The sequence below is a fragment of the Salminus brasiliensis genome, chromosome 21, assembly GCF_030463535.1.
Source record: "Salminus brasiliensis chromosome 21, fSalBra1.hap2, whole genome shotgun sequence".
Classification (NCBI taxonomy): Eukaryota; Metazoa; Chordata; class Actinopteri; order Characiformes; family Bryconidae; genus Salminus; species Salminus brasiliensis.
The window spans coordinates 2,264,413-2,291,389 of record NC_132898.1 but is presented as its reverse complement, the minus strand read 5'-3'; the positions used below and the strand labels follow the sequence as shown (position 1 = coordinate 2,291,389).

The 26,977-nt window shown below is 41.7% G+C and overlaps 1 protein-coding gene across 1 annotated transcript in view; it reads right to left on the bottom strand.

Annotated features, from left to right (window-relative positions):
• pparg (peroxisome proliferator-activated receptor gamma) overlaps window positions 1–26,977 on the bottom strand; it is a 51,534-nt gene that overhangs the window by 19,443 nt on the left and 5,114 nt on the right. Inside the window, exons 2-3 of the mRNA XM_072666502.1 lie at window positions 6,789–7,226; window positions 3,940–4,109 (exon numbers count right to left, since the gene is read on the bottom strand). Of these exons, the coding sequence (XP_072522603.1) occupies window positions 3,940–4,109; window positions 6,789–7,224 (606 nt within the window). The 5' untranslated portion in view covers window positions 7,225–7,226. The remainder of the gene's footprint in view (window positions 1–3,939; window positions 4,110–6,788; window positions 7,227–26,977) is intronic.

Genomic DNA, 26,977 nt, shown 5'->3' with positions numbered 1-26,977 from the left:
TGGACTGTGGTATCCGGCACCAAGACTAACGTAGGCACCTTTAAATAAGTCCTAAGTAGGTTGTGAGTTGGGGCCTTCAGGAGCATCGGTAATCTATGGGTGCCCCTGACTCTGGCGCTAGGTCAACGGTCGTCCTTCCTTGGAGCACTTTTGGAAGGTACTGACCACTGCACACCAAGAGCACCAACCGCAGGACCTGTCTGATGTTTTGGAGATGTTCTGACCCAGTTGTCTAGAACATCACAATTCCTGCTTTAGCTTCTGCGTCACCTACAGTATATATGTAGACCCCAGCCTTTGACATGTGCCCCCCAGAAACCAGATCATCGGTGTTCAACCTTCACTTCTCCTGCCAGTGGTTTTAATGTTATGGCTGAATGCATCTACCAAAGGGTTTCCATCAATCTGACCAGGCCAAGAACCTTGCAAGAACCCGAATCTTTCTTTGAGTCGTTATAGTTGTATTTGGAACCAGGTCTTTTACTACAGAACCACAGTAGAACCCTTTAGAACAGCAGAATGTTTCCACATCTTATATTAGGGTAATATTTACTGAAAATATTGGATTCTGGCCCATTGTTTCTGCTGTAATCGTGATATTACACATTATTTATTGTCACATGGCGATACACGCCCACACTTCATATTAATATTAATGTTCCTTCATGTGTGAGAAATGCTCAGGCACTAAGGCCAGGTCTGGTCGGGCTTACAGTAACAGCCTAACATGGCAAAACTGAGAGGATGTTTTTAATGTGTTTTTTTTAGTCCCCCTAAAGAACCCCCTTGTCCCATCGCTTTATTGTTAATTTTAGAAGGATTTTAGACTATGAATAGAAATAGGATGTTGGAGGGCTATCATTAGCACTCCGCCCAAAAAAAGGCTTTTGTGTTTTAGAACAATTCAAGTATGAATGTGTTAACCTGCTTGGCTGAACTTGGCTTCAGGCATTGTTATTTGATGGGACAGTGAAGACCCGGGTAGTTCAGGCCTGGGTGCAGTTTGTAGTGTCAATAGAAAAATTCCATTCATTTCAATCTTCCAGTTCTAGGAAATAAGACGTTCCACACTGAACACGGGGGTGGGGGTAGTGGGGGGCTGGGGGGGGGTTTGTTTAGCATTTCACTTTTTGGGATCTTTCCTTTTTAATGCTTTAAATGGTTGTTTGAGGCTTTTTAATGAAGAACCTTGACGGCATTAAAAGTGACAAAAGTATTGGGACACTTGCTCGTTCACAGTTTCTTCTAACATCAAAGCTATTAAAAAGAGCTGATCCTATTTTTGTTGGAGTAACTGTCTCTACTGTCCAGGGAAGAAGGCTTTCTACTAGATTTCGGAGAAGCATAGCTGTGAGGATTTGATTGCATTCAGCAAAAAGAGTGTTAGGGAGGTCAGGATGTTGGATGATGATCACTACCTCACCTCATCATCCCGAACTCCCCAACTCAACGTAAAGGTACAGAACACAGTTCTTCTACTGCTCCACAGCTCCTCAATGCTGGGGGCTTTATCCCCCCCTCTACTAGCCCACGCCTGGCAGTAGGCAGCATGGTGCCAATAGGGCCATGATGTTTATCTGCTCCAGAGAGTCCTATTATTCTATTGGCAGTACTTCTTCTCTACAGGGACTAGACCAGCTAGTGCAGTGCTGAAGCAGATGGATGGTTCTGGGTGGTTTTATTAAACCAGAGCTGAAGAGCCCATTCAGAGCCGAATGGAGGCTAATGCTAATGCTAATACACACACACACAAACATGCATGCTATAGAAACCCCAATCACACACACAGCACAGTCACCCACTATCACCAGTTATTACACACCAGTAGACCAACAACCACAGATAGCAATCCAGAGTGTGTACCACTATACACACACAGGAAGTGATCAGACTGCAGCGTTGTAAAGAAGCTGGGAGCCGATTGGTCAGGGAGGAGAGTCAGACTGGATTAGAAGATATTAAACACTATAAAACATCATTTTAAGAATTTTAAGTTTTGATTCAACTAAATCAGTCAGTCCAGAAAGTCTGATTATAGAAACTGAGTCTAAAATAAAGGATTTTACTGATCAGATTAATCAGCAGCTCGTCTGATCTAAACTGTGGAGCTGGATTATTATTCATACACACATGAAGATCGGACTGGGACCGGCTGCTATTTAGCATTTAGAGACTCGGGTTTGATCGCGGACGTCGCTAATAATAATAATAATACTCACAGTCTGTTCACCTCAGTTAACCCCTCACCACTCCCATCCTCATCCCACACTGAGCTGTGCTACTCAGTAACTACAGGGTCTTCTGTATAAACTCTTGGGGGCTGTTACACTCTGGTCACAGAAGAGTGTGTAATCACACTTTCGGCCCACCGGCGGCTCACAGGCTGTTTAATACTGTATGTGTGATCTGCCTGATTAGCTGGAGGGCTTCATTTACCTTGTAGCACAGTGTTAAATAAAGAGCTGAGGTAAGGGGGTGGGGGGTATGGGGGGGGGGGGTTAAGGTTGAGTGAAGGGTGTCAATTTCATTTTTCACCAAAACGATTCCTCTGAGGTGTTTCATGAAAAACCACCCACCCACACACACGCCCACTAACTTCGAGAAGCTCAGAGTCTAGAGCACGAGGGATGGAAATATATCTGAGAAGTCTGGGTCGCCCACTCACATGATTATTCTTATTCAGACACCTCTCTCTCTCTCTCTCTCTCTCTCTCTCTCTTTCTGCCCCTACATATTTCTCTGTGTGGAAACTTGTAAGGGGTTTTGTGGTTCATGTGACAGACGGAGGAAAGATAGCCAGACACCTTTTGACCTCATCTACATGTCTGAGTGTGAATTGAAACCTCTGCTTAAATTATCTGAATGACGGGAAGGAGTGTGTTTGGGCATTCGGTGCTCTTCTGTGGTTAGAGCGCTCGAGTGTATAGGAGACAGGGTGTCGTACCTAGACCCATAATAAAACTCTGGAGCAGCACACTCACAGTCTAGCATGGGCAGCTCCTCGGCTTCAGAGAAATACAGCTTCGCACCCAAAATACGCAACACCGCCAAATGTTTGTGGACACCCCTGCAAATTCACACACACTAGAATAGGTGAACAGATAGACATGAACCTAAAGCCAGGCGTGGGCTAGAGAGGTATAAAGCCCCCCAGCATTGACCTGACCTGACGTCACCAACACTCTTGTCGCTGAATGCAATCAAATCCTCACAGCAATGCTCCTTAAACAAAATCTAGCAGAAAGCCTTCTTTACTGGACAGTAGAGACAGTTACTCCAACAATAGCAGGATCAGCTCTTTTTAATAGCCTTGATTTCAAAAGAAACAATGAATATGAGTAGGTGTCCCAATACTTTTGTCCAAGGTGCCACTAATGGGCTAATATTTGGTCTGAGGAGGTGGTGTTGGGTGGGATCAAACTGAACCATGTTTTTTGGAGGTTTGGACAATTATCAATTAACTTTACATAATAAAAGTCAACTTTTTATTTTTTTTTATTTAATTTAATTTCTGTTTTTAAATAATGAGATTTAAAAACAGCTGCACCCAGCTGTGAGCAATAAATTCCAGATGTGTCAAATATGATATAGAACGAAAGCTACATGCTAAGTGCTAATTATTTCGTTTGTAGGTCAGAATGTCCAGTAAACACTCCATGATGGTTCCGGCTCGAAAGGGTTCAGATGCTTTTGGGAAACCAGGCCCAGATTTACGGTTTTCGCGAAGAATCCAGCCTCTATTTACTACGTTAACTCACTGCAACCCGACAAAGGAAACACGCTCATCTGCTCATTAAAAGCTTTCTGAAAAGCCCGATGTCCTCAGACGTCCCCAGGCGGGGGTGGGGTGGGGGGGTATATAAGGAAGTGTGGTGTGTGTAGCTTGCCCACAACAGCATTAAAACAAGTGATATTTCAGGAAGTGGTATTTAACTGTACCTTGCAGCCTTCGCAGGCATGGACACCGTAGTGAAAGCCAGAGGCCTTGTCCCCACACACTCGGCACTCGATGTTTAAAACGGGGGCGGAGGAGTCTTCTTGCAGTTTGGAGAAGGACGCGCTGTGTTCGCCGTACTGTGGAGGAGACTCGGGCTCAAGTTTGATTGAACCTGGATGGAATGAAAATAAAAACACTGCATTAAAGCCCTAACAGCAGCTCGGCATTGTGAGAAAGTGCAAATTAATGGGTGAATATGTGCTAAAACGTGAGGTTTGTTGGGCATTAACCCTTAAAAGCAGAGGTATTACAGTTGCCAGTCTAGAATATTCTAATGTAAGGACAGAATTGTATATGTACATGGTCATATGCATCGATGTGGGCACCCCTGGTCAAATATGTAAAAACAAATGAACGTTACAGGTCATAAACGTATGCAGATTTTATACAACATTTCAAATATTACAATCTAGAATTTAACATAGTGCAAAATATATACATATGTTTTTCTCAAATTGCATTTTCTGTTGCAAAACACAATATGTGATACAGTAAATAAGCAGTAATTGTACTTTTGAGGGTGCAGAATTCTGTCTGCAGAAAACGGGAACTTATTTATTAATAATTAATAAAACAAGTGATTTATACACATACATAGACCTACACTGCACTATAATTACATCATTTCAACAGAGGTGCCCAACATTTTGCACATTAAGGTAAAGTAAAGTACATACTGATACTACTATTAACATTCAGTTTACTATTTTTATATTAACAGGTTTAAACCTGATGTTTTTGTAATATATTTTTTTATTGCAATTATTTCAATGTAAAATATCTCTCCCAAAAAACATCAAATAAAAATCCTAGTAAATCGTAACACATTTAAAGGATAAAGTATATGTTTGGGATCTGCACTTCTGCTAGAATTCATCTGCCTGTTTTAATGAGCTCCACTTGAGCAAAATACTATTTAAAACAAAATCATATTTTTGTTATTTCTTATTTTCTTACTTTGCTTTTTGCTATTGTTATAACTTTGATAACTTCTAAGGATTCATTGGTATTAAGTGTACATTCGTTCTTGTAAATAACACTCAAAAAAAAAAAAAAGCTGAATTAGTTAAAAACCCTGCAAAATAAACGCATATTCATACTGAATCATAAACTTAAGAAATTTTTTTGTAGCATTTTGTAGCCGCCTTAAAAACATCTGTCTGAAAAGATGACTGTATATTGCAATTTAATGTAATATTTTCTTCATATTTTATTTTATATAAAATTTTAGACCAGTTTCATTATCCGAATATAAAGAAGACAGATATACATAATATAAAAGGCAGTTTTTTAAATGGTGTAAAAAAAACTGAGCTCTGGATATGATAAGGATACGATTCGCTACTGAAAACTAGGTCAAATCTAAGCCCACACTTCAAAAATGCACGGCTTTATATGTCAGTTCCACATGCTGAACTAAGTCTGGGCCTAAATCATGTCCCACAAACCAGCTCTGTGCATAACAAAGCCCAACGTACTCTTAGCACTTGGTGAGACATGACCAAAGACATTCAGAGTGGGGTTTGGTGGGTTTGGTGTGAAAACCAGTCTCCAGTCAGAGCTGGAGTTCTACAGTGGAGGAGAAGGGAAGCAGACGTCTGAAGCTCTAATAATAAAACCTCCTCACAGAAAGTTCTTCACCTAATGGTGATGAAGACGCTGCCTGATGCCTGAGACACTGTTCTACCAGAGTTCTGAGAAGAGTTCGGCCTAAAATGTATATATTTTAAATCATTAATGGTGCTGAATTACATGTAGTCTGAGGTTTTTAGCAAGGAAAGCATATTTTTGGGGGATCTGCTGCTATTTTACCATCATCAGCGTTCCACCAAAACCTCAGAATACTAGTGTAGGTTCAGTGGTGGTTTTAGATAGAGCTGAAGTTGGTCTACCATGCATCACCTCACACCAACCTGCTCTGGGTGACTATTTACCCCTCAGTTATTCCGATTTTTCTTTTAGCCGGAGGTTCAACCATATAAGCTAACATGGCTAACAATGGCTGGAAGCCAGGAACCACCAATTAGCATAGTTTCGTGTGCATGGTGCTAATTGGTGGTTATTCACTTTTATGGGCTGTCAGCAACACTGGCCTTTAGGTCATAAGTTTAATGCATACTTTGGGTTTCTTGCATTCTGTAGCTGTTCTCCTGGGTTCTATAGCTGTTCTCCTGGGTTCTATAGCTGTTCTCCTGGGTTCTATAGCTGTCCTCCTGGGTTCTATAGCTGTCCTCCTGGGTTCTATAGCTGTCCTCCTGGGTTCTATAGCTGTTCTCCTGGGTTATATAGCTGTTCTCCTGGGTTCTATAGCTGTCCTCCTGGGTTCTATAGCTGTTCTCCTGGGTTATATAGCTGTCCACCTGGGTTATATAGCTGTTCTCCTGGGTTCTATAGCTGTCCTCCTGGGTTCTATAGCTGTTCTCCTGGGTTCTATAGCTGTTCTCCTGGGTTATATAGCTGTCCACCTGGGTTCTATAGCTGTTCTCTTGGGTTCTATAGCTGTTCTCCTGACATCTGTAGCTGTTCTCTTGACTTCTATAGTTGTGAGACACTGAGACCCTGTTCTACCAGAGTTCTGAGAACAGTTCGGCCTAAAATGTATATTTTTTTAAACCATTAATGGTGAATTACATGTAGTTTGAGGTTTTTCAGCAAACTAGTCCCCAAATAAAGCATATTTTTGGGGGATTTGCTGCAATTTTACCATCATCAGCATTCCACCAATACCTCAGAATATTAGTGTATAATAGTGATAAGTCATAGTGTAAAAGGTCATAAGTTTAATGCATACTTTGGGTTTCTTGCATTCTGTAGCTGTCCTCCTGGGTTCTATAGCTGTCCTCCTGGGTTCTATAGCTGTCCTCCTGGGTTCTATAGCTGTTCTCCTGACATCTGTAGCTGCTCTCTTGACTTCTATAGTTGTTCTCCTGGCTCCTGTAGTTGTTCTCCTGGCTCCTATAGCCGTTCTCGTGCGCTCTGTAATTGCCTTCCGGGGCTCTGTAGTTGGCCTCCTGGGCTCTGTAGCTGTACATGTGCGTCAGGTCCATCATGTGTGTCATTTCGCTCTGGGGCGGGCTGGGCTCGTACTCGGCGGCCGAGATCGTTGCGTAGTCCAGCGTGGAGAAAGGCTTCATGTCCAGAGAGTGTGAGCTGTCATCGAGTTCCTCCAGGTCCAGGGTGCTCAGGCCAAATCCCATGGGCCAGGAAAACGTCTGCGTGTCCACCATAGCTGCCAGAGAGAGAGAGAGAGAGAGAGAGAGAGAGAGATGGTTTTAGAACCAGGCTAAAGGCAATTCAATGTTGCAAGCGTACCCAACGGAATCGGACTGACTGTGCCCGACCCTGAAGACTCTGCAGTCGTCTCTGGTTTCTTGCAGGGATGTCGGTGGTGCTACTGTATGAGTAACACGGCATTGAGCTGATGCTAAAGCTAACATTCAGTCTCCGCTCAAGCCAAGAGATAAGAAACGACGAAAGTAAGCAACTTCCGACGATTTTTTTGAAGGCCAGCTCCATGGATATCAAACAGCTGACTATGTTAGCATCCGCCAGTCAGCTTTCACAAAAAAACACAGGCTGGAGAACTGCATGGCATTGCTTAACATCATCCCTGATGGCCTCTTTGGCCATGAAAACAGCAGGCCGAGCCGCTGTATGAGTGTGTATGTGTGTGTGTGTGTGTGTGTGTGTTTATGCTTGCGAGATTTTCAGCCCACAACCATTCTTTGAGCACACAAGTCTGACACCGTGCAGCGAGACTGAAACACGATTTGAATAAACAGCTCTGAAATCGGAAGCTGCAACTCGAGTCTTAGTGTGAAAACTGCTTTCAGCACAAGCACGACTTTAAAACAAGCTAATTATTCACAAGGGTATTTATAGAAAATTGACAGAAGCACGAGACATTTCTGCGTCTTCATTTAATTGACCCTTCAAGTCAAACGCGAAAGAATTGCAGCTAGTAGCACTTTAAAGGGGACTTCTCAGCGCTGGAAATCTGTAGAAATGTCCCTTTTGAACAGATAAACTCAATTTCTGGACTATAACTCACTGAATTTAATCGTTAAACAAGTCAATAATAAGCACTTTTAGATTTGAACTGTGTTCCTAGGGCCGGTGCGCACTCTGTCTGGGAAAAAATACAGCGCATCCAACAATACAGGAAGCTCTACCAGCAACTTGAAGAGGCCATCGCCAACATTAGTAAATATTACACAGTAATAATCATATCTAGGCCTGTGAACCTCTATTTTTCTGTTCAACCCTCAACTGCCTTTGTTCAAACTGTGAGTGGCTGACTGACTTTGGCTGCATATCAATAACTACAGATGTTTATGTTTACATAAACATTTATATTACATTGCGACTGTCACTTTAAAATCTAGTTTTTTATATAATATGAATCTGTCTGTTGTTCTTTATATTGTATCAGAATTTCACAATGAATGGACAAATAGAAATGCTCCAACATGACTGAATTTCATGTAATTAATTTTTTTAATTTTAATTAATTGTAACTTTCTAATTAATTTAACTAATTGTAACTTTTTACATTGACTTCCACTGATTTTTTTGTGTGACAGTGATGTATGTGTGTGTATATATTGTCACAGGTCTGTAAAAACCATTTCTCCATTTCTGACTTTTTTGTGAATCTGTGAATATATAATTTTTTCCTTTATAATTTATCAGAATTTCATGATGATATATATTTCAGACTAATATAAATGCTCCAACATGACTTTCACTGAAAGCCAAAAAGTTTTTTCCTTCTTCTGTAAAGTTGCAGATTCAAGAGTTTAGCATGACAGCAAAAATACATATTCATATATATATATATATATATATATATATATATATATATATATATATATATATATATATATACACACATATATATATTTGATTGAATTATTTGTATTTATCTGTATATATTTATAAAACACACACACACACACACACACACACATATATATAGGTGTTAGGTATTATGTTTTAAAAGCAAACACTTTAATGTAAATTGTTCTCGAACTATGGGATATAACCCCAGTCTGGGTTCTCAGTAAGGAGCTGTACTTTATGATAAGCTAAAGCTTGACTTGGCGAGCGCATCAATAAACTCAATCAGTTTATTGCCCTTACTCTCCATATCGACCAGCACACTCACACACACACACACACACACACAGCATGATTTTACATAATCAAGGCCATCGGTTGTGCAAAGACTGCTTTTATAACCAGAACACTGGAAATGTGTTTTTCTCTCCTCCTGCAGTTAATTTTACCTTCATGGGAACGTAGCTTTGAGAGTATTGTGAGGATGGTAATAATAAGGGTGTGTGTAAAGGCTGAGGGGAACAAGCCCAGGTGTTAATTCAGGCTCCACGAGTTTAGCCTACTAAATATGTCAAAAATAGCCAAATAGTTGAAATGGTTCCCAGTGATGTTCTAAAAATACCGGCGGGCTACAAACATCCTCTACTCAACGACTTATTTTTTCCCTTCTTACCTGAATGGAATGCGAACCAATGAATGGAGTACCCCTAAAACTACCTGCCACTACCAGTTGTTCCGGAACACGCGGGAGAAAAAGCACATTTCTTTGGACCCTTCTTTGGAACGCCGGACAGAATAGGACCATTCTATTTTTGGTGGAGCCTCGGCGGCCTGTCCCGAACGTGTCCACGCTGTGGTAAACATGTTGCTTGCGAGAGCACTTTTGCTCCAGTTGGAGGGACGAGGAAGATGATGTTAAGAGTCAGGCGTTTTGGTTTGCTGAGATGCAGCCTCCCTTCACTCCTCTGCTTCCTTTGCCGGGTCGGTGTGGAGCGTCATCACATTCTGGTCGAAACCACAGGCCTTTCATGTAAAAAAGGATGGTCTGACCTTGAGGACCTTAAATTCCTTAAAATAAGTCCTTAAATAAGGGTGTAACAACATATTTTCAGTGTGATTCAACAGAGCGATTTTTGACTTGTACAGTCACAGGCAAAAGTTCTGGCACCCCGGTTCAAATGACCTCCATAGCAAAAACTAATATACAGTATTTTTCTACAAATTTAGACCCGATTTCTGTTTATTTACTGAATTTAACATAAAAACACTCCACATTTAACCCATCTGTGGCAGTGAATACACACATGCACACACTCATACTGGTAGCGCTTGTAAGGGGACTTCTCAGCACTGTAGAAATGTCCCTTTAAACCAGCTAAACTCAAATTCAAATGGAATTTAACTCACGTCAGTTAAATTTAATCGTTAAACGTCAATAATAAGCGCTTTTAGATTTGAACTGTGTTCGTAGGGCCGGTGCGCACTCTGTCTGGAAAAAAATACAGCGCATCCAACAATAAAGACAGCTAGTTAGTAAATATTACACAGTAATAAGCATATCTAGGCCTGTGAACCTCTATTTTTTTGTTCAACCCTCAACTGCCTTTGTTCAAACTGTGAGTGGCTGACTGACTGAGGCTAAAAGAACTCCGCCTCCACATTTAACCCATCTGTGGCAGTGAATACACACATGCACACACTCATAATAGTGACTAGGGGCACACACCCACCTGAAGTGGTGGGCAGCCCCCTCAGAACCTGGGGAGTAATGCAATTGCTCAAGGCAACCTTGCTTAAGGGGCCTTTCCTCTGTTTAGGGAGAAACGATTACTGCCAGTCTGGGGGATTGACCCAGCAACCTTCTGATCCCAGGCCCACTCCTCTGGCCGTTAGGTCACGGCTGTTTTTCCAGATAGGGAATGCAGTTCTTTTTATGTCCCGATCCGATCCGAGTCTCTTAATGCTGACTTTCATCTGATTCTGATCCGATCTGATCTTTGTGTATCTCTAAATAACACAGCAGATATATAAAATCTCGATTTTGGTGCCAGTTTCTAAAATCAGACGTAATTCTAATCTGATTTACCTGTGGTTGTGGAACTGTCAGTTCTGACGTTCTAGCTAACAGACGCCTGCTCTGACAAGAACCACTCTGAGCAATGGAGGCCACGGAAGGCTGTCCTACCCACTCAGAGAGCTGTGGCTTTAAAATCTGCTTCAGATCTGCAACATGTTTGATATTTTAAAAGTTATGATGTCTCGACTCTCCAAAGTTCTACTTATGTTCCACTGATTCATTCGGTTCTAAAGATTTAGAAGAATAATAAATGCCTACACTTGCTCTCGAGCAAAGGAACCCCCAAGAAAAAAAAGTCCAGTGATTTAAATGTGGGTGTGTTGTGTTAGCCATATAGCATGAGCTCCGCCCCCACTGTGGTTTCAGTGAACGATGGAGGACCTTTATCTTTATTTTCACTTGTAAAGGTTCTTGAAACTTTACAAAGGTTCTTCATACTCACACATCAACACTACAAAAAAGGTTCTTCATGGAACCAAAAGTAGAACTTCAATGGTATCGCTTCAATAACCATGTGTGTCCCTTTATCCTAATCCTCCCAGACAACCCTGTATGGGGAGCCCAACTGAGAACCTCAAAGATCTGCCCACAGGTTCCACGATGGCCCCACATATGGGTTGGACCAGGATGGGTTAAACATGGGCCCCATCAGGGTTGTACACTATACACAAGGCTGGAACCCACCTAGCCCACGTTCCACCCATGCAAGCCCCACATGATACAGAAGTACTGCCTCTCTCTTTTTTGTGCCGGTATCGTTTGAAGAGATACTGGCTGTGTTTGCGCTAACCTGACGCACCGAGCTGAACAAAACATGACGAGCGATCAAAGCTAGCCCAGCACAGACGAACAAAGGACGACAACTGTCTCGCGGACCAGCCCTTCATGGACGCTCAGCCACTGTCCCGTCAAGTCTGGTCTTGCAGTGTACACAAATGCACAGGTGAACAGCTTTACATTAGGCTTTGTGCTCAGACACAGACGTTTGCCTTGCTTTACATACACAGTAGGGTTCCGTAGGTGGAGGTGAGTAACCCCTATAAAGAAGGAAGGGGGGGGGGGGTCTGTTCTGCATTGTTAAAAAAGGTTCTTCAAGGGTTCTATCACAAAGCCAACATTTCTCTATAGAAACATCATAACAGATCATTAAGCTGCTTGGAAACCACTGTAGGTGGTTCTATGTGGAACCATAACAACTCAAAGAACCATTTAGATGCTTAAATAGTGAGGAGTTCTTCAGATTGGAAATCTCTTTTGTAGATGGTTCTACATGCAAACATGACCATGACATCTCATGGAACCGTTGAGATGCTTAACTGGTGCTTTGCATGGGAAAACCTTTTGTAGATGGTTCTACAAAGAACTTTGACACCCTAAAGAGCCAGCTGATGATTTACTGGTTCTTTGCTTGGTTAAAGGGTTCTATGGATTGGTGGAACCCTTCTCTGTAGATCCTTCTATGTAGAACCATGATACCGTAAATTGGCATTTAGATACTTAACTGGTTCTTTGTTTGGTTAGGAGGTACTTTGGCTGGGTAAAAAACATTTTGTAGATGGTTCTGCAAAGAACCATGACACCCTAAAGAGTCAGTTGATGATTTACTGGTTCTTTGCTTGGTTAAAGGGTTCTCTGGATTGGTGTAAACCCTTTCATAGATGCTTCCATGTAGAACCATGACACCTTAAAGGGCCATTTAGATGCTTAACTGGTTCTATGTTTGGTTAAGACGTTCTTTGGATTCTTAGAAAAGTTTTTTGGAATTTTTGGATTCTTAGTTTTATATAGAACCATAAACCTTCCCTGCTTGGTTAAATGGTTCTTTGGATTGGTTTGACACAATTGTGTGGACGCTGGTATGCAGAACCATAACAACTGACAGAACCACTCAGATGCTTAAGTGTTGCTCTGCTTGATCAAAGGTTATTCAGATTTGTAGGAAATCCTCGGCAGATGGTTCTAAATAGATCCAGAAGTCAACTCAAATAGCCATTTAGGATCTTCAATGGTTCTTTGTTTGGTTAAATAGTTCTTTGGATTGATGGAAAACCTTTAGCAGATGGATATATATATATATATATATATATATATATATATATATATATAGAGAGAGAGAGAGAGAGAGAGAGAGAGAAAGAGAGAGAGAGAGAGATCTATGACAACCCAAAGAACCCTTAGATGCTTAGTTTACAGTTCCTTGCTTGGTTAAAAGGTAACACCATTTGTAGATGGATTCATATAGTACCTTTTCCCATTGGTTCAGTACTGTCCAGAACCCTGGAGGTCTGGGGAGGGAACTCTAATTCTGTTCATAAGAGAACGTTAAGGAAAAGAGTGATGATGTGAAATCCCTTCCACAGGGACAGTATTGCAACAAGAACATGATGTTTTCCACTGATATTTCCTAAGAGCAGCCGTGGTCAAGCCAAGATGAAGTGTGGAAAAAGATGTTTTCATGTATATTCAACGTTTCATCACATACAGTTACACAGCGTCACACGGACATACTGAAAAAAACACAAGTACTAAAAGTACAAATGAGAACTACAAGTAATGGGTTATTTACATTACACTGCCACAAAGGCCAAAATGTCAGAAGTTTGTGGACACCTAGTCTTCTTGTAAAATTTCTGTGTTCTCACTGTAACTTAGGGCTGGGCAATATACCCATAAATACTGATATATTGGAAACTATTTTATAGAAATAGGCAGGTTACCGTCGACAATGGATTTCAGTTAAAAAAAAGCAGGGTCATTAATGTGGAAATGGGTTGGTTTCCAGAAGAATGACACACAACAAAGTACAGTCTTGTGCAAATTCAGACGTAGAAACATCGCAATTAAAGGAGCAGTATGAAGAATTTAGTTCATCATCTCAGTTTTTTAAATGTGAATTACTTAGATACACAGTTATATATTGACTATTTAAAAAGCAGCATGCTATGTTTTTGGTGTTACGAATAAATTAACAAAGAATAAATTATTCTTTTTTAAGGTTTTCATCATATCGTACTGTACAGCGTATATTTTTATTAGTTATATTGCCCGGCCCTACTGTAACTTTCCAGTGATTTCTTAATGCATCCCAGTTAAAAAGCTGATATTCCGACAACAAAATCCCACTGACCCCAGTTACAGTCGTTTAGTCGAAATATGTTTAATATCTGATGTGTGCCTCTTTACCGAAGAACAGGAGATGCTAGGATAACGTTGCTAACAAACACTGGACCTGGATTGCCACCAATCTTATCTATGTAAATACATCTATCGTCATAATCATCTATCTGCTTTAAAAAGCTACGTGAACAAGATTATAATGACCTTTAGACGAACTAAGTAAGTAAGTCAAACCGCATCAATCTGTCTGCACCAAACAAACGAAGATCTGAATGACTTTTAAAAGACAGGTTGGGAAATCGGTGACAGTCTGAGTCCAGTGTTTGTTAGCAATGTTAGCCTAGCATGTCCCGTTTTGAACTAAAGAAGCACATATCAGATACCAAACACATCTTGGCTGATTGATTGAATCTGGGATCATCTGGGGATCGGGGAGAAAGGGGGGGGTCAATACATTTGACGTCTTGGACAGAACTGAACAACAAATCCAGGGAAGTGCGTCAAACGGCTCCACTTTTCTCGGTTTCTCAGATGACAGAAACTGAACAGGGCACAGAAAATACCTCTAATTTGAGTAAGAAAAAACACCTACAAAAGGCTGTGTTAGCTTAAGGTATCTGAGTGCTGATCCTTTAAGTATATTTAATTGGAACACTTCAGCTGGATCATCCACACTATTGTTAACAGCACAGACTGAAACAGGTTGGGCTCAAAGGTGGTTCAAGCCACTGAAAGATTTGAGGGCTGACATCAAAACAAGAGGATACACTGCCCAGGCTTCGGATTTATTAGCGTGGTGCATCATTACACGCATGATCTACAGGAACTTCCCTCTAAATAACCCTGCTTAGCCATTCTCTTAAGTTTACGTTAAGCTGCTGCAACCCGACATTGAAAAAAATATGCTCCATGAAAAAGACTCTGGCCTCCAAACGTCTAACAATCGTGCAGAACACACCAGGAAACACCCTGCCTGGCGAGGACAGACCTTCCAGAACTGAGCTCTAAGAACCCCCCCCAGAAAGTCCACTTACCAGCCTCCATTTACCAACCTGTTACTGTCACATACCCCCCAGGCAGAGGGAAAGCACGGGTCTGGCAGGCTGAGAGGTGTGCTACCTTTCAGTCACGTCGCTAAGGTTTTCTGGAGAGCGGCGGCTGTCAGCGGAGAGCACCAGGTAGAACCTGCCTGACCACATTCAACGGCATCTTCGCATTCATCGTGGCGCGGCAGACTGATAAGCCCGCGGAGAGGCGACTTCTCTTTCCTTGTGGGATTTTGAAGAGATAATTCAGCGAGACTCGCATACCACACTCATGTTTCTCAGTCTGGTGGAATGCACACTGCTGAACCTTCAAGTAAACCTCCTTTGTTTACCTCCACAACTCAGCCCTCCCAGTTCTATCTGCTGCTGAGCTGAAGGTAACTGGTGGCAGGGTTGGTGTAGCGAAGGGGGGTAACTACTACTGGCGTTCTTCTTTGAGCGACGCCGTAGAAGAACCACATTTGGGTCCATCAAGTGAGAGTTTGAAGGAGCTCCAGACTCTACACTCTCCTAACTGTGCAACATGTTGCAAACGTAACTCGGTCCTGCAGTAATTTCTCCAGTACAACATGCAGAGAATTCGACCCTTCTTCTCTAGAGAGTCGCCCAGGTGCTCAGATGTTCAGTCTCTCCTCACTTCAAGACTTGACCACTGCAGTTCTCTTCTGGCTGGTCTCCCTCTGCGCACCATCAGACCCTGCAGCTGATCCAGAACACAGCGGCACGGGTCGGGTCGTCTTCAACGTTCCTAAATTCAGCCATGTTCAGCTCCTCCACTGCTGCGTTCTCTCTTCACTGTAGCTTCCTGTAGCTGCTGCCCAGGTCATCAGATTCAAAACCCAGACTCTGGCCTACAAAGCCAAGACTGGACCAGCCAGCCCCTCCGTAGTTGATGGCAATGGTCAAAAGCCGATCTGCACCAAGAACCCTTCCAGCTTCAAGTATGGCTCGGCTCGACCCGCCATCCTTTAAGATCAACGGAAGACGAGCGTCCAGACTTTTTACTGTCCTGCACAGAAGTGGTGGAACAAACTTCTCCTGGGTGTCCGAACAGCAGAGTCCAACACTCGCTGTCCTCAAACCCAGACTGAAGATCCTCCTCTTCTGATAGTACTCAGGCGAAGAGAAGAGTATTATGGTCTCCTTACTGACTTACTGACGTGTTTAGTAGAGTCTAAGATTAGAGGAGCTTTGAATTTTTAGTCTATTCAGACTAGCTGAGGATTTTCTTGGGTAAATAGTGAAGCACTTTTGTAAGTCGCTCTGGAGAAGAGCGTCTGCTAAACGCCTTAAATGTAAATGATTCAGATGGAAGTCTCTCTGAATAAGAGCGTCAGATAAATGCCACTCAATGTCACGTCAATGTAGTGGCGATCTTTTTCAGACGCCACAGCTATTCTCTAGCACTCTAGCACATGGAAAGCCGTGGGAAGTAGCTCTTTCTGAAAGCCTTCAGCCCTCAGGTTGTTCCAGACCTCAACTTGACCTCCACCCTTCCTGTTAACTGACATTTCCATGGTTTACCCCAGGCCCAGGTTTAGGCCCACTTCTCAGTCTGGCTAGGTCTGTCCTGGTTGGCTCTAGTCTGCAGATTTTTGGCGTCAGTCAAAGAGGATCGAGTAGAGGGCGAGAAGCACAGCTTCCAAATCTTGGCCTTTTTATTTAAATGTTACATTCCACCTTAAATGAAGCAGCATGTCCGATACGGCAGCACCATTTAAGGTGGAGCGGAAATTCCTCTAGTCGTTTGAACATCATTGTCAAAACTTAAAGAGTTAAAGAGTGGGGAAGTGTGAGACACCCCGTCGTCTTCTCCTGCTCTGTGGGCTTCAGCTGCTTGGAGGAGCCCATGGCTGCTGATTGTTGGGACGAGGTTTGAGGAGTTGGAGTGTTTATGAAGCTGTGAGATTTAATCCATAGCCTTAATGAGCTGAGAGCTTGGGAAATCTTGGGATACTCAATCGTTTGCATGGTGCTCCTCACCATTTTTCCATCTCTAAGGAATAATAATACACTGATCTTGCTTGAGAAGATCTCAAACTTTATACTCACTTAGCAACCGGGTGCCAAAACTGTTGCATGCCACTGTATGTATTAACATCTGCTCATTTCTGTGGTGGTGGAAAAGAGGAACCAAAGGAACGAGAGGAAAGCGCTGCGTCTCGGTGGTCTGAACACTCAAGGTACGGGTTTTTTTTTTTAGCACGTTCTGACCCTGAAAAAGGCTTTCTCTGAAAAACGGAGAATGTGGCTCACGTTTATGATTTCGTGGTGTCACTGTAGATGCGCCGCTTTCATCGGAAAAGGACGTGACCTCAACACTTTGCTGTAGAAAGAGAAAAAGTGACTTCCTGACCTCAGCTCTGCCAGAAAATTCTACCCCCAACTAAGCGTCTAACCCATGCCCTCTCGCTATGAGACGGAGCCCAGACAATAGGGCCGTCTCGCCACCCACATGGCTAGTACTGAATTTGCTAGGCAAGTGTTTGTCACTTTGATGCAGGCATTACACTACATGACTGGTAGACCACATTCTGGGTAGTCTGGCATAGATTTGTCAAGCTTGGCACGCGTGAACCCTGATTTGTTCTGACTGATTAGGAAAACGTGGTGCGAGAGGGGGGAAATCCTAAGACTTGAACATCTGCTGGTTCAGAGACGTCTGATGGAAGAAGATGCAGGAAATATGTGCTACCGGTCTACCGTTACGCTGAAAGCCAAAATCAGATTAATCAGCCAAAACAATAAAACCACCGACAAGTGAATACATAAATAACATTCGCTGGTTCCGATGGCACCAGTCAAGGGGTGGATATATGAGGCAGATAAGTGAACAGTCAGTTCTTGAAGTTGTGTTGTTGAAGAATCTGAGAACATCTCCAGATCAGATGCATCAGACAGGTCTTGTGGGGTGTTCGGTGGTGTGCAGTGGTCAGTACCTACCAAAAATGCTTTAAGGAAGGATAGAAGTGGTTGGTGTGGCGCAACAGATAACACCACTACCTGCCAATAAGCTACTGCACCATGTGGGAGACTGGGGTTCGACCAGTAAGAGTCCCTGGGCAAGACTCATAACAATACATTGGCCCACCTCTGTAATACGAGTAACATTGTAAGTCGCTCTGGATGCCATAAATATAAATATATAATCCAAGGCTTTCTGATGCTCATGGAGGCCCCGCCCACGTCACATCTTACAGGACTTCATTAAAGGATGTGCTGCTAATGTTAGTCTTGGTGCCAGACACCACAGCAGGACACCTAGAGAGGTCTTGTGGAGTCCACGCCTTGATGGGTCAGAGCTGTTTTGGAGGCATGAGGGGGACCTACTCAATATTGGGCGGGTGGTTTTAATGTCATGGAACTATGAATTCTCAGAAACTCTCAGAAGATGAAGAAGAACCTTTCCATGGTTCCACAGACTCACGGCTGAAGCGGTTTTGGGCTAAAACTCATGTTTCCACCGTTTCTGTCACTGAACTGCTGAAGAAGAAGCTTGTTCTGAACTGCCAGACGGAGAACGCACACTTCCAGGTTTTGAAATGAGCAGCAGAACACATTTTTAGACCCCCACACGACGAGTTTTGATGAGTTCGGCGTATCAAAATAAGGAAATAGGCTTTCTCTAGCTTTCTAAACGTGTAATACGCCGCTTTCCTCTGAGCACACTGGTGGCAGGCATGCTAAGGAAAGACGAAGATCAGATTTCTGGGTGAAATGTCCCTTTAAACGTCCCCTGGGCCGGAGCGACTCAAGGTTAAAGAAGACGATGATGAAGAAATGAGCTGCCCTACTTGTGAGTAACCATGTTTAACATACGGTGCACCAAAAAGGCTGGCCTAGACAGCTTGTAGCCCAGTTCTCGACGTCTACAATCAAACACGGTTTTGATTCGGACAAAAAGAAAAGAACAGGCTGTGAGATTACGCTAAAGACTCTGAACTTTTGGTGGAAATAAAAATACATCCAGTGAAGAGTGCAGAAAACAGATCGGTCCAGATTTCATAAGACTCTATGTGACCACACCTACTCCCGTGTACGTGTCCACTCATCTACTCCCTCTTTATCCTCACTGGTCCCTCTGATACAGATCAGGAAATACAGCTAGATCAGACAGAGAACCACCGAGTTCTCATTAACCTTCAATAAAATGAAAACCAACAGCACATTCAGACCACTGAATTCATGTTTATTTGGCTTTATTGAAATGTTATATAGCGTTAATTAAAGGTAGACACTCTTACTGACCACTGATTTTATATTTACTTGGGTTTATTCTAATGTTATATAGAGTTAATTACAGGTAGACACTCTCACTGACCACTGACTTTATAGTTATTTGGGTTTATTCTAATGTTATATAGAGTTAATTACAGGTAGACACTCTCACTGACCACTGACTTTATGTTTATTTGGGGTTATTCTGATGTTATATTGAGTTAATTACAGGTAGACATTCTCACTGACCACTGACTTTATAGTTATTTGGGTTTATTCTAATGTTATATAAAGTTAATTACAGGTAGACACTCTCACTGACCACTGACTTTATGTTTATTTGGGGTTATTCTGGTGTTATATAGAGTTAATTACAGGTAGACACTCTTACTGACCACTGACTTTATGTTTATTTGGGGTTATTCTGATGTTATATTGAGTTAATTACAGGTAGACATTCTCACTGACCACTGACTTTATAGTTATTTGGGTTTATTCTAATGTTATATAGAGTTAATTACAGGTAGACACTCTCACTGACCACTGACTTTATGTTTATTTGGGGTTATTCTGATGTTATATAGAGTTAAAAGCTGTGTGCATGTATGTTATGTACTTTGCTGTAAGACAAAACTTGGCCAGTTATAAAATCTTTCTATTAAAAACTAACTAAATAGACCATATTTCCTTAATTATCTAACTATTTGCAACTATAGCAGAACCATATGATATCATATCACAATGGAGACTTACTAGTGGAGAAATCTGTTATGGTTTATATAATAAAACAACTTTTTATTTGGTAGATAAATCATATTTGAATAGTATTGTACAACATGAGGCACTATATTAAATCTTAATTTTACTACTCAAGATTTCCTTTAATACAGGTTCTCCACACTCACATTTCTGTTTTATTAGTATAGTAAAAAATATGGTACAAAAAAAATACATAAAAACACCAATAAGCCTTTACAGTGCAATGTTAGTGCATTGCAGTGTTAAAGTTCTTAAAATAATAATAATATATATATATATTTTAAATATTAGTCTAGCAGAGAAGATGTGAGATCCTCGAAGAACCTACTCAGGTAGAAACACAGGTCTAGGAAAGCCTTCAGTGACCTGAATGCCCTGCTAGCTTGCAGGCTATCTGGCTAAGAACAGCTAGCTGTAAACGTTTGTCCCCACATGGAGTCAGCTAACCTGAGCTTAGACAACCGGCATTCTTGGAAGTCACCTTTCCACGCGAGTAGCTTAATCTATGTTTAAGTGATGAATAGGCAAACTGTTTACAGGTGAATGCCCCTTGTTTATGGCAGCGGGTCATTTATGACCATGATCAGCGCTGACATATCCTATTAACCCTTTACAGCGGTTTAATTACTGCTATCAGTTTTGCTGGTTTCCATTTGCCATTTACCTTTACCTCAGAGTAGGCCTGGTGTAAAACTGATGAGTGAGGCGGAGGCGGAGGCGGAGGGATACATGCAGGGGGTTTTGTGACACAAAATAGTCCACAAAAGAAAACGGATTTGTTCAGATCTGCCACAAATGCCATCATCATCATCATCATCATCATCACATGTGTAGCTTCATCGGTGGCTTCAGAGAGTTAAAATAAAGTGGCTGCATTTGTGTTGTTATTGTGCCAAAACCCTGGTTCCATTCACCACCACTGTAAAGAAATCTGAGTCTGTAAGTTCTTCTATAAGGCACCGCAATTTCACATTAGATATTATTTATATTATTTTATTTATCTCTAGGATGAGTAAAATCCACCTAGAAAGTATGTACATTTTACAATGTATTAAAAAAAGTATGCTTAAAAAGATAAATATGCCATTCCTAAAGTCAGACATCATCATAATCTGTATTATATAATATATAATCGCTTCATAAAACTAATGGTGGGACGAAAAAGTGAAAAAAAACACAAGTGGATAAACTGAAGTATGTGTAATCTATGGCTTTAAAACCTGCATATCTGATCTGAGTGTTGTAATATCGTTACCACAGTCGCATCCGAAATATTACAAACCTACACCAACGACAACGGGCGAAAAAAACAGACCAAATAATAAAATAAATCACTCACCCCCAAAAAAACCCGGCCTTCCACTGGAGATAAGAGCCGCCGGACTGAGCTGGTCGACTGCAGCGAGGACGAACTGACTGAACTTTTGACTCTGGAAAATGGGCAGGCCAGGGACAATTTCTGTGGTTATACCAAATTGAACAGGAACTGGATTTTTTTCCCTTTTTTTCAATTTTCACACTTCATAGTCTCAGCAAAAGTGCAGACAGCTAACCATCATGTGGTCCTGCTGTGAGGTGTTAGGCTAGCCAGATGACTTCCTGTTGCTTCACTCAAACTGAGAGCCTTTCTGGTTCCACTTCTCTTTAGAGAAAGAGCTTCTTCCTCTGGATAAATTTATAGAGTTGAGTTGACGTAAAAAAAAAAGAAATCAGCTTTCCCTGCACTGACGTCGACAGCGTGACTGCTGAGGCGCTCGCTTTTTAAACATTCGCTTTAACGGAGCTTTAATGGAAGGGAGCTGAACCTTTAACTCAGGTAAGGCTTCAGGTAGGCCGCATCCACATCCTACGGGGTTCTCCAGAACGATGCTGCAGAAGAACCACTTTTGGTTCTCTCATAAGACTTTTAGTGGAGCGGATGGCTAAAAAAACTAGTTTAGGAACCATTTAGGAGCCTGTATGTTTAAGACTGTATGAGACTCTGTGGCTCACAGAAGACATGCACACATGCTCCCAACCTAGGCCCCTTTCATAGCTGCAGAGGTCCTACATGTAATATTTGGGTATCAAGGACCCATATCCCACATTTTCCCACTTATGTGTGGAATTTCTGTGGTTTAGTGTAATACAAATTCTAAAAAAAAAAAAAAAAGCAAATATATGCATATTAATTATTTTTGTGTGACATCACAAAGGAAGCCGGTTTATGATGTCAAACCGCTTTCCATATTCAGATGAGTTTTGAAGCACTAACTGTGTTTACATACAACATTAACCTGTTGTAAAAGTGAGACTGGGCTTTGACGACACGGGCCCTTTAACGGCATGTGTGTGCACAGCATGTCCAAAAGTATGTGGACGCCTTGTGATTTATTTATTTTTTTTGCTTCATTCAAATATCACAGGTATTAGGAGCATCAGCGATCTAACTCATTCCAAACTCATCCCACAAGTATTGGATGAAGCACCCTCCATCATTCCATAGAGCACTTAATGCTGGGGGGGGGGCTTCATACCCCTCTACTAGCCCACCACGCATTAGGCATTAGGCAGCATGGTGCCAATAAAGCTTCAAGATGTTTGCATGCTTTAAAGAGTCCTATTCTATTCCTATTAAGCTGTGTGTGTGTGTGTGCAGTGTCAGCAATGGGAGCAACTTAAAGCAGCTGAATGCAATTCATTAGAAGGGGTGTCCACAAACATTTGGCCTATCATATAGTGCACATAATGCACTATTCTACTGTGCAGCGATACCTGTACATATGGTTCACCAGAGTCATCTGAAGAAAACCACAAAATACCAGTGTCAGACGTTTAGATGTTTGTAAAGGAACGTCTGAACGGTGCTACAGTGCATTTAGCAATCGTCGGGTCTTGTGGACTGATGGAGCCAAACGAGCAACAGCAGTCGGTTCTGTTTCTGTCTTTCTGCACGGCTTGATGAAGGAAGAGTCTGCAAACCTGCTAATTTCTGAACCACTACTTTTGCTAATTTCACAGTTCGTCTGTGGTTAAGACTGGAAAACTGAAATTCGAGTAAAACACCCTGAGCCTTTCTTTTCTTTTTTTTTAACAGCCCTTGACTACAAATGCATCTTCACACTCTAAACCACATGCAGACACATACCAGCACAGAGCCCACTCCTCCATAGTTTCATTACCTGACTAATCATGAGCTCATGGTTTCAAATCCGAAGCCCTGGAGAAAACACGACGGCGACCCCACTTCATACCTACTTGAGCTGAAATGCCTGAGCTGAACTGCCCACCGTAGCATTCTCGGGGTTGGGGTGGGTGGGGGGGGGGACCCTGATGACAAACGATATCCGCAACAAGCAACATTTCTGGGCGAGAGTCTCGAATGCCAAGATCTTTATTGTGTAGCTCCTTGGGAATTTGGTCTTGCACAATATCTTAGGACATGAACTTTCCTCCAATTGCTTTTAATAGGCATGAGTTAATAGTTGATGACTCTCCTGAGGGTTCCTCAGCGGATAAGGAAGAGGCTTGTGCGCTGTCAAGGCCCTCCGCCATTCAGCGTGGCCTCCAACCCGCTGAGGAGGGGGTCTTCCCTGTTCCTCGAGGTGGAACAGGAAAAAGGAGCGGGTGGGCGGACGCCTGGCGGGGGATTCACATTACGAGCAGGACCATGTGGCCACGCTGCTACTGGCCGGGCTCTTTGAGAAAGGTCAGATTTCTGAATGATTTACATGACATTCCCTGAGATCTGTGACTATGTTTACTACCATTCCTGACACTGTAAATTCTGTACAAATGTTAAGCCCTGATGACACTGGCCTTATGAACTTTAATCCAATGAACCGTTCGGTTGTATGAACCCTAATGAATCACTGGGTCATGTCAAACATTTTGGTAACCCCAGTGGTCTTCTTATGATAACCTGTGACCTTGTTATTTGTAAGGAACATTGTTTGCAAGTACACATGTGCCTAAGGCTGGGCGATATGGTAAAAATACTATATCACGTTATTAGCACTAACAGTCTCCTCCATATGATTAGAAAAGCGCATTATTATCACCATATCAAAATTGATCACGATACGATAAAATATCATCATATCGCCCAGCCCTACATGTGCCATATGCACAGTACAGTTACAGGAATTTAGGACATCCAATTAAACCAGTCTTTAACATGTCACGCAAAAACCTTGTATCTCCAAAATGTCAACTTTTAACAGGAGGAGTAAAAAAAAACTTCTGAACTTTCAATGGAAGTCAATGTAAAAAGATTTTATTCTAAGTCAATTTGGAGCATTTCTATTGGTCTGTGCATCATGAAGTATTGATACAATGTAAACATCATGATTTACATTATGTAATGAAATTAAAAATACTACAAATGGAGATTTGAATGGTGAGTGTACAGGAGAGGGCAAAAATGCCCTTACCTCTGGCTGAGGTAAGGTGTAAAATAAGTGAGGAGATTTTATTCCAGGTAATTTAGAGCATTTCTATTGGTCAATTCATCAAGAATTATTCACACAGTGTACAGAAGCAGCTACAGGGTTCGAACCATGGAGAAAACTAAAAAATGAAAAATCTAAATTGGAGAACAGCGAAATACACACTGTATATATATATATATATATATATATATATATATATATATATATATAGACAGTAGATCTTCGTTTGAACAATACTGAGAGCTGGAGTAGAGCAATATGACCATATTTTTCTATCGTGATAAACTCTGTTATTCTGATACACACTATTCTTGTTTTCTAGGCAGGAGGAAATCGTCTGTGCCTAAGGAACAATGTTCAACTGCTCATTTTATTACAAACAGTGTAATTACTCTGGATCGAATGGATAAAGTGCAGCAAATCCTGAACCGAAACCACTGTACTGAGTATGGGAGAGTATTTGAATAGTAGGGGTTAAGGATCTGTGGCTACTGCAATCACATGTATCAAAATAAATATTGCATATCGTGTCTTTAATATATTTAAATACTGTGGTGTAATGATTTACATGACATTTCCTAAACTGCTGGAATTCTCCTTTAACCCATTAACTACCCCAGAACTCACCAGTGGGTCCAGATGTTTATGACATTTCTACACCCTGAGAATCAGTCAGCTCACTTGCACTGTCCGGGTCTTGAGGGTCTTTTGGAGGTTCTTCAGTGGAGGAACCTCTTAAGCTGCTCTGCTGTGGGTGTAGTGCAGCTGAGAGGGGGTTAAGCATAATTCTAGTGTTCTTGTAATCTCTCTTCTAAATATGTATCGTGACTATCGCCGCCTCTAGAATGTCTTCTGATTTGCAGTGATGTCACCATGCAACTGTGGGCGGGGCAACATAATATTAACCAATGGAGTCACGTTTCACCTCCACCTCCCACTACCTTCCACCTATTATGTAGAGAAAGCTCTCCACAAGTTTACGGACCCTCCCTGATACACTCACAGATACGTCACGTTACAGCTCAAGAATACTGTTACACACACACACACACACCCACACACACACACACACATATATAAACACAAGCCATTGAACAGTGTGTTGGAGAGTCCAGGCCTCACTGACTAGGCAATCATGCCATTATAGTGAAGGTCTCAGCATTCAGATGACTTAATAATGGCCTGCACACACACACACACACACACACACACTTAAACAATTAATATTTACACTAGATTACTACACTACACTAGACAAAATTATTGGGACACATGCTTTTTCAATGTTTCGTCTGAAATCAAGGGTAGAGGGTAACTGTCTCTACTGTCCAGAGAGGAAGTCTTTCTACTAGATTCTGGAGAGGCATGTTGATGTTGCTGTGAGGATTTGATTGCATTCAGCAACAAGAGTGTTAGTGATATCAGGATGTTAATTGATGATCATTACTCATTCATCTCCAGCTTTTCCCAAAAGTACTGGAGTACCATTATCATTCCAGAGAACACAGTTCTTCCACTGCTCCACAGCTCAATGCTGCGGGGCTTTATACCCCCTCTACTAGCCCACGCCTGGCATTAAGCAGCATGGTGCCAATATGATGTGTATCTCCTCCAGAGAGTCCTATTCTTTTGGCAGTACTTCTCTACAGGGACTAGGAGTGATTGTGTTTGGGCGAGCCAAAGGCCATGATGTGAAGGAAGTAGCTGAATCTGCAGGCGTACGGTCATACCGGTCTACCAGCAGTGGCAAAACACTGGCATTGATGCCACTGAACACTGATGAGCACAAGACGGGCAGAACAAGCATCACTAGCCCCTGTCAGTTCAACACCGCAATGATATTTGGCCTACTGCTCTAAAGACCTTCTTAAAGGTCCACAAGGTCTACAACCTCACGCTGAAGAGAGCGTTCTACAGCAGAGAGAACTCATGAGTCTTCAGGACTGGGATGGAGAGCCACAAAACCACTGGCTTAGAACCAAGCCTTAGACTATAGCTTATTATATATATATATATATATATATATATATTCAAAAAGTATTCCTTGTTTTATTAGCCAGTGCTAGACTCAGAAGAACCTTACAGTCTTAAAAAATAGACACTTTTTTAAAAGTTCTGGTCCTAGACGTATGGTCTTAAGGTTTTTTTTTTGTTTTTTTTACGCTAAAAATGTTCTCAAGGTTCTTTACACTCAAACGTTTTCATAATAATTTGTTAAAAAAGAAAAAAGTGGTTCTCCATGCCAAAGAACCCAGTTTGGCATATGTAGTTTAAATGAACCCAATTAGAACACAAGTGATTTTTGTTAAGGGTGAAAATCTGTGACATTAAAACTTTAAAATTCAGGTTCTTTAGAAAATGATTCATTGATTTATTGTGATAGTTTACATTGAATAATTTGGTGTATAATTCAAATACAATGAGTATGCAAATGTGCCCAGAGGAATATAAATAATAATAATAATTTAAATAATCAATTTATGGTATTGATTAT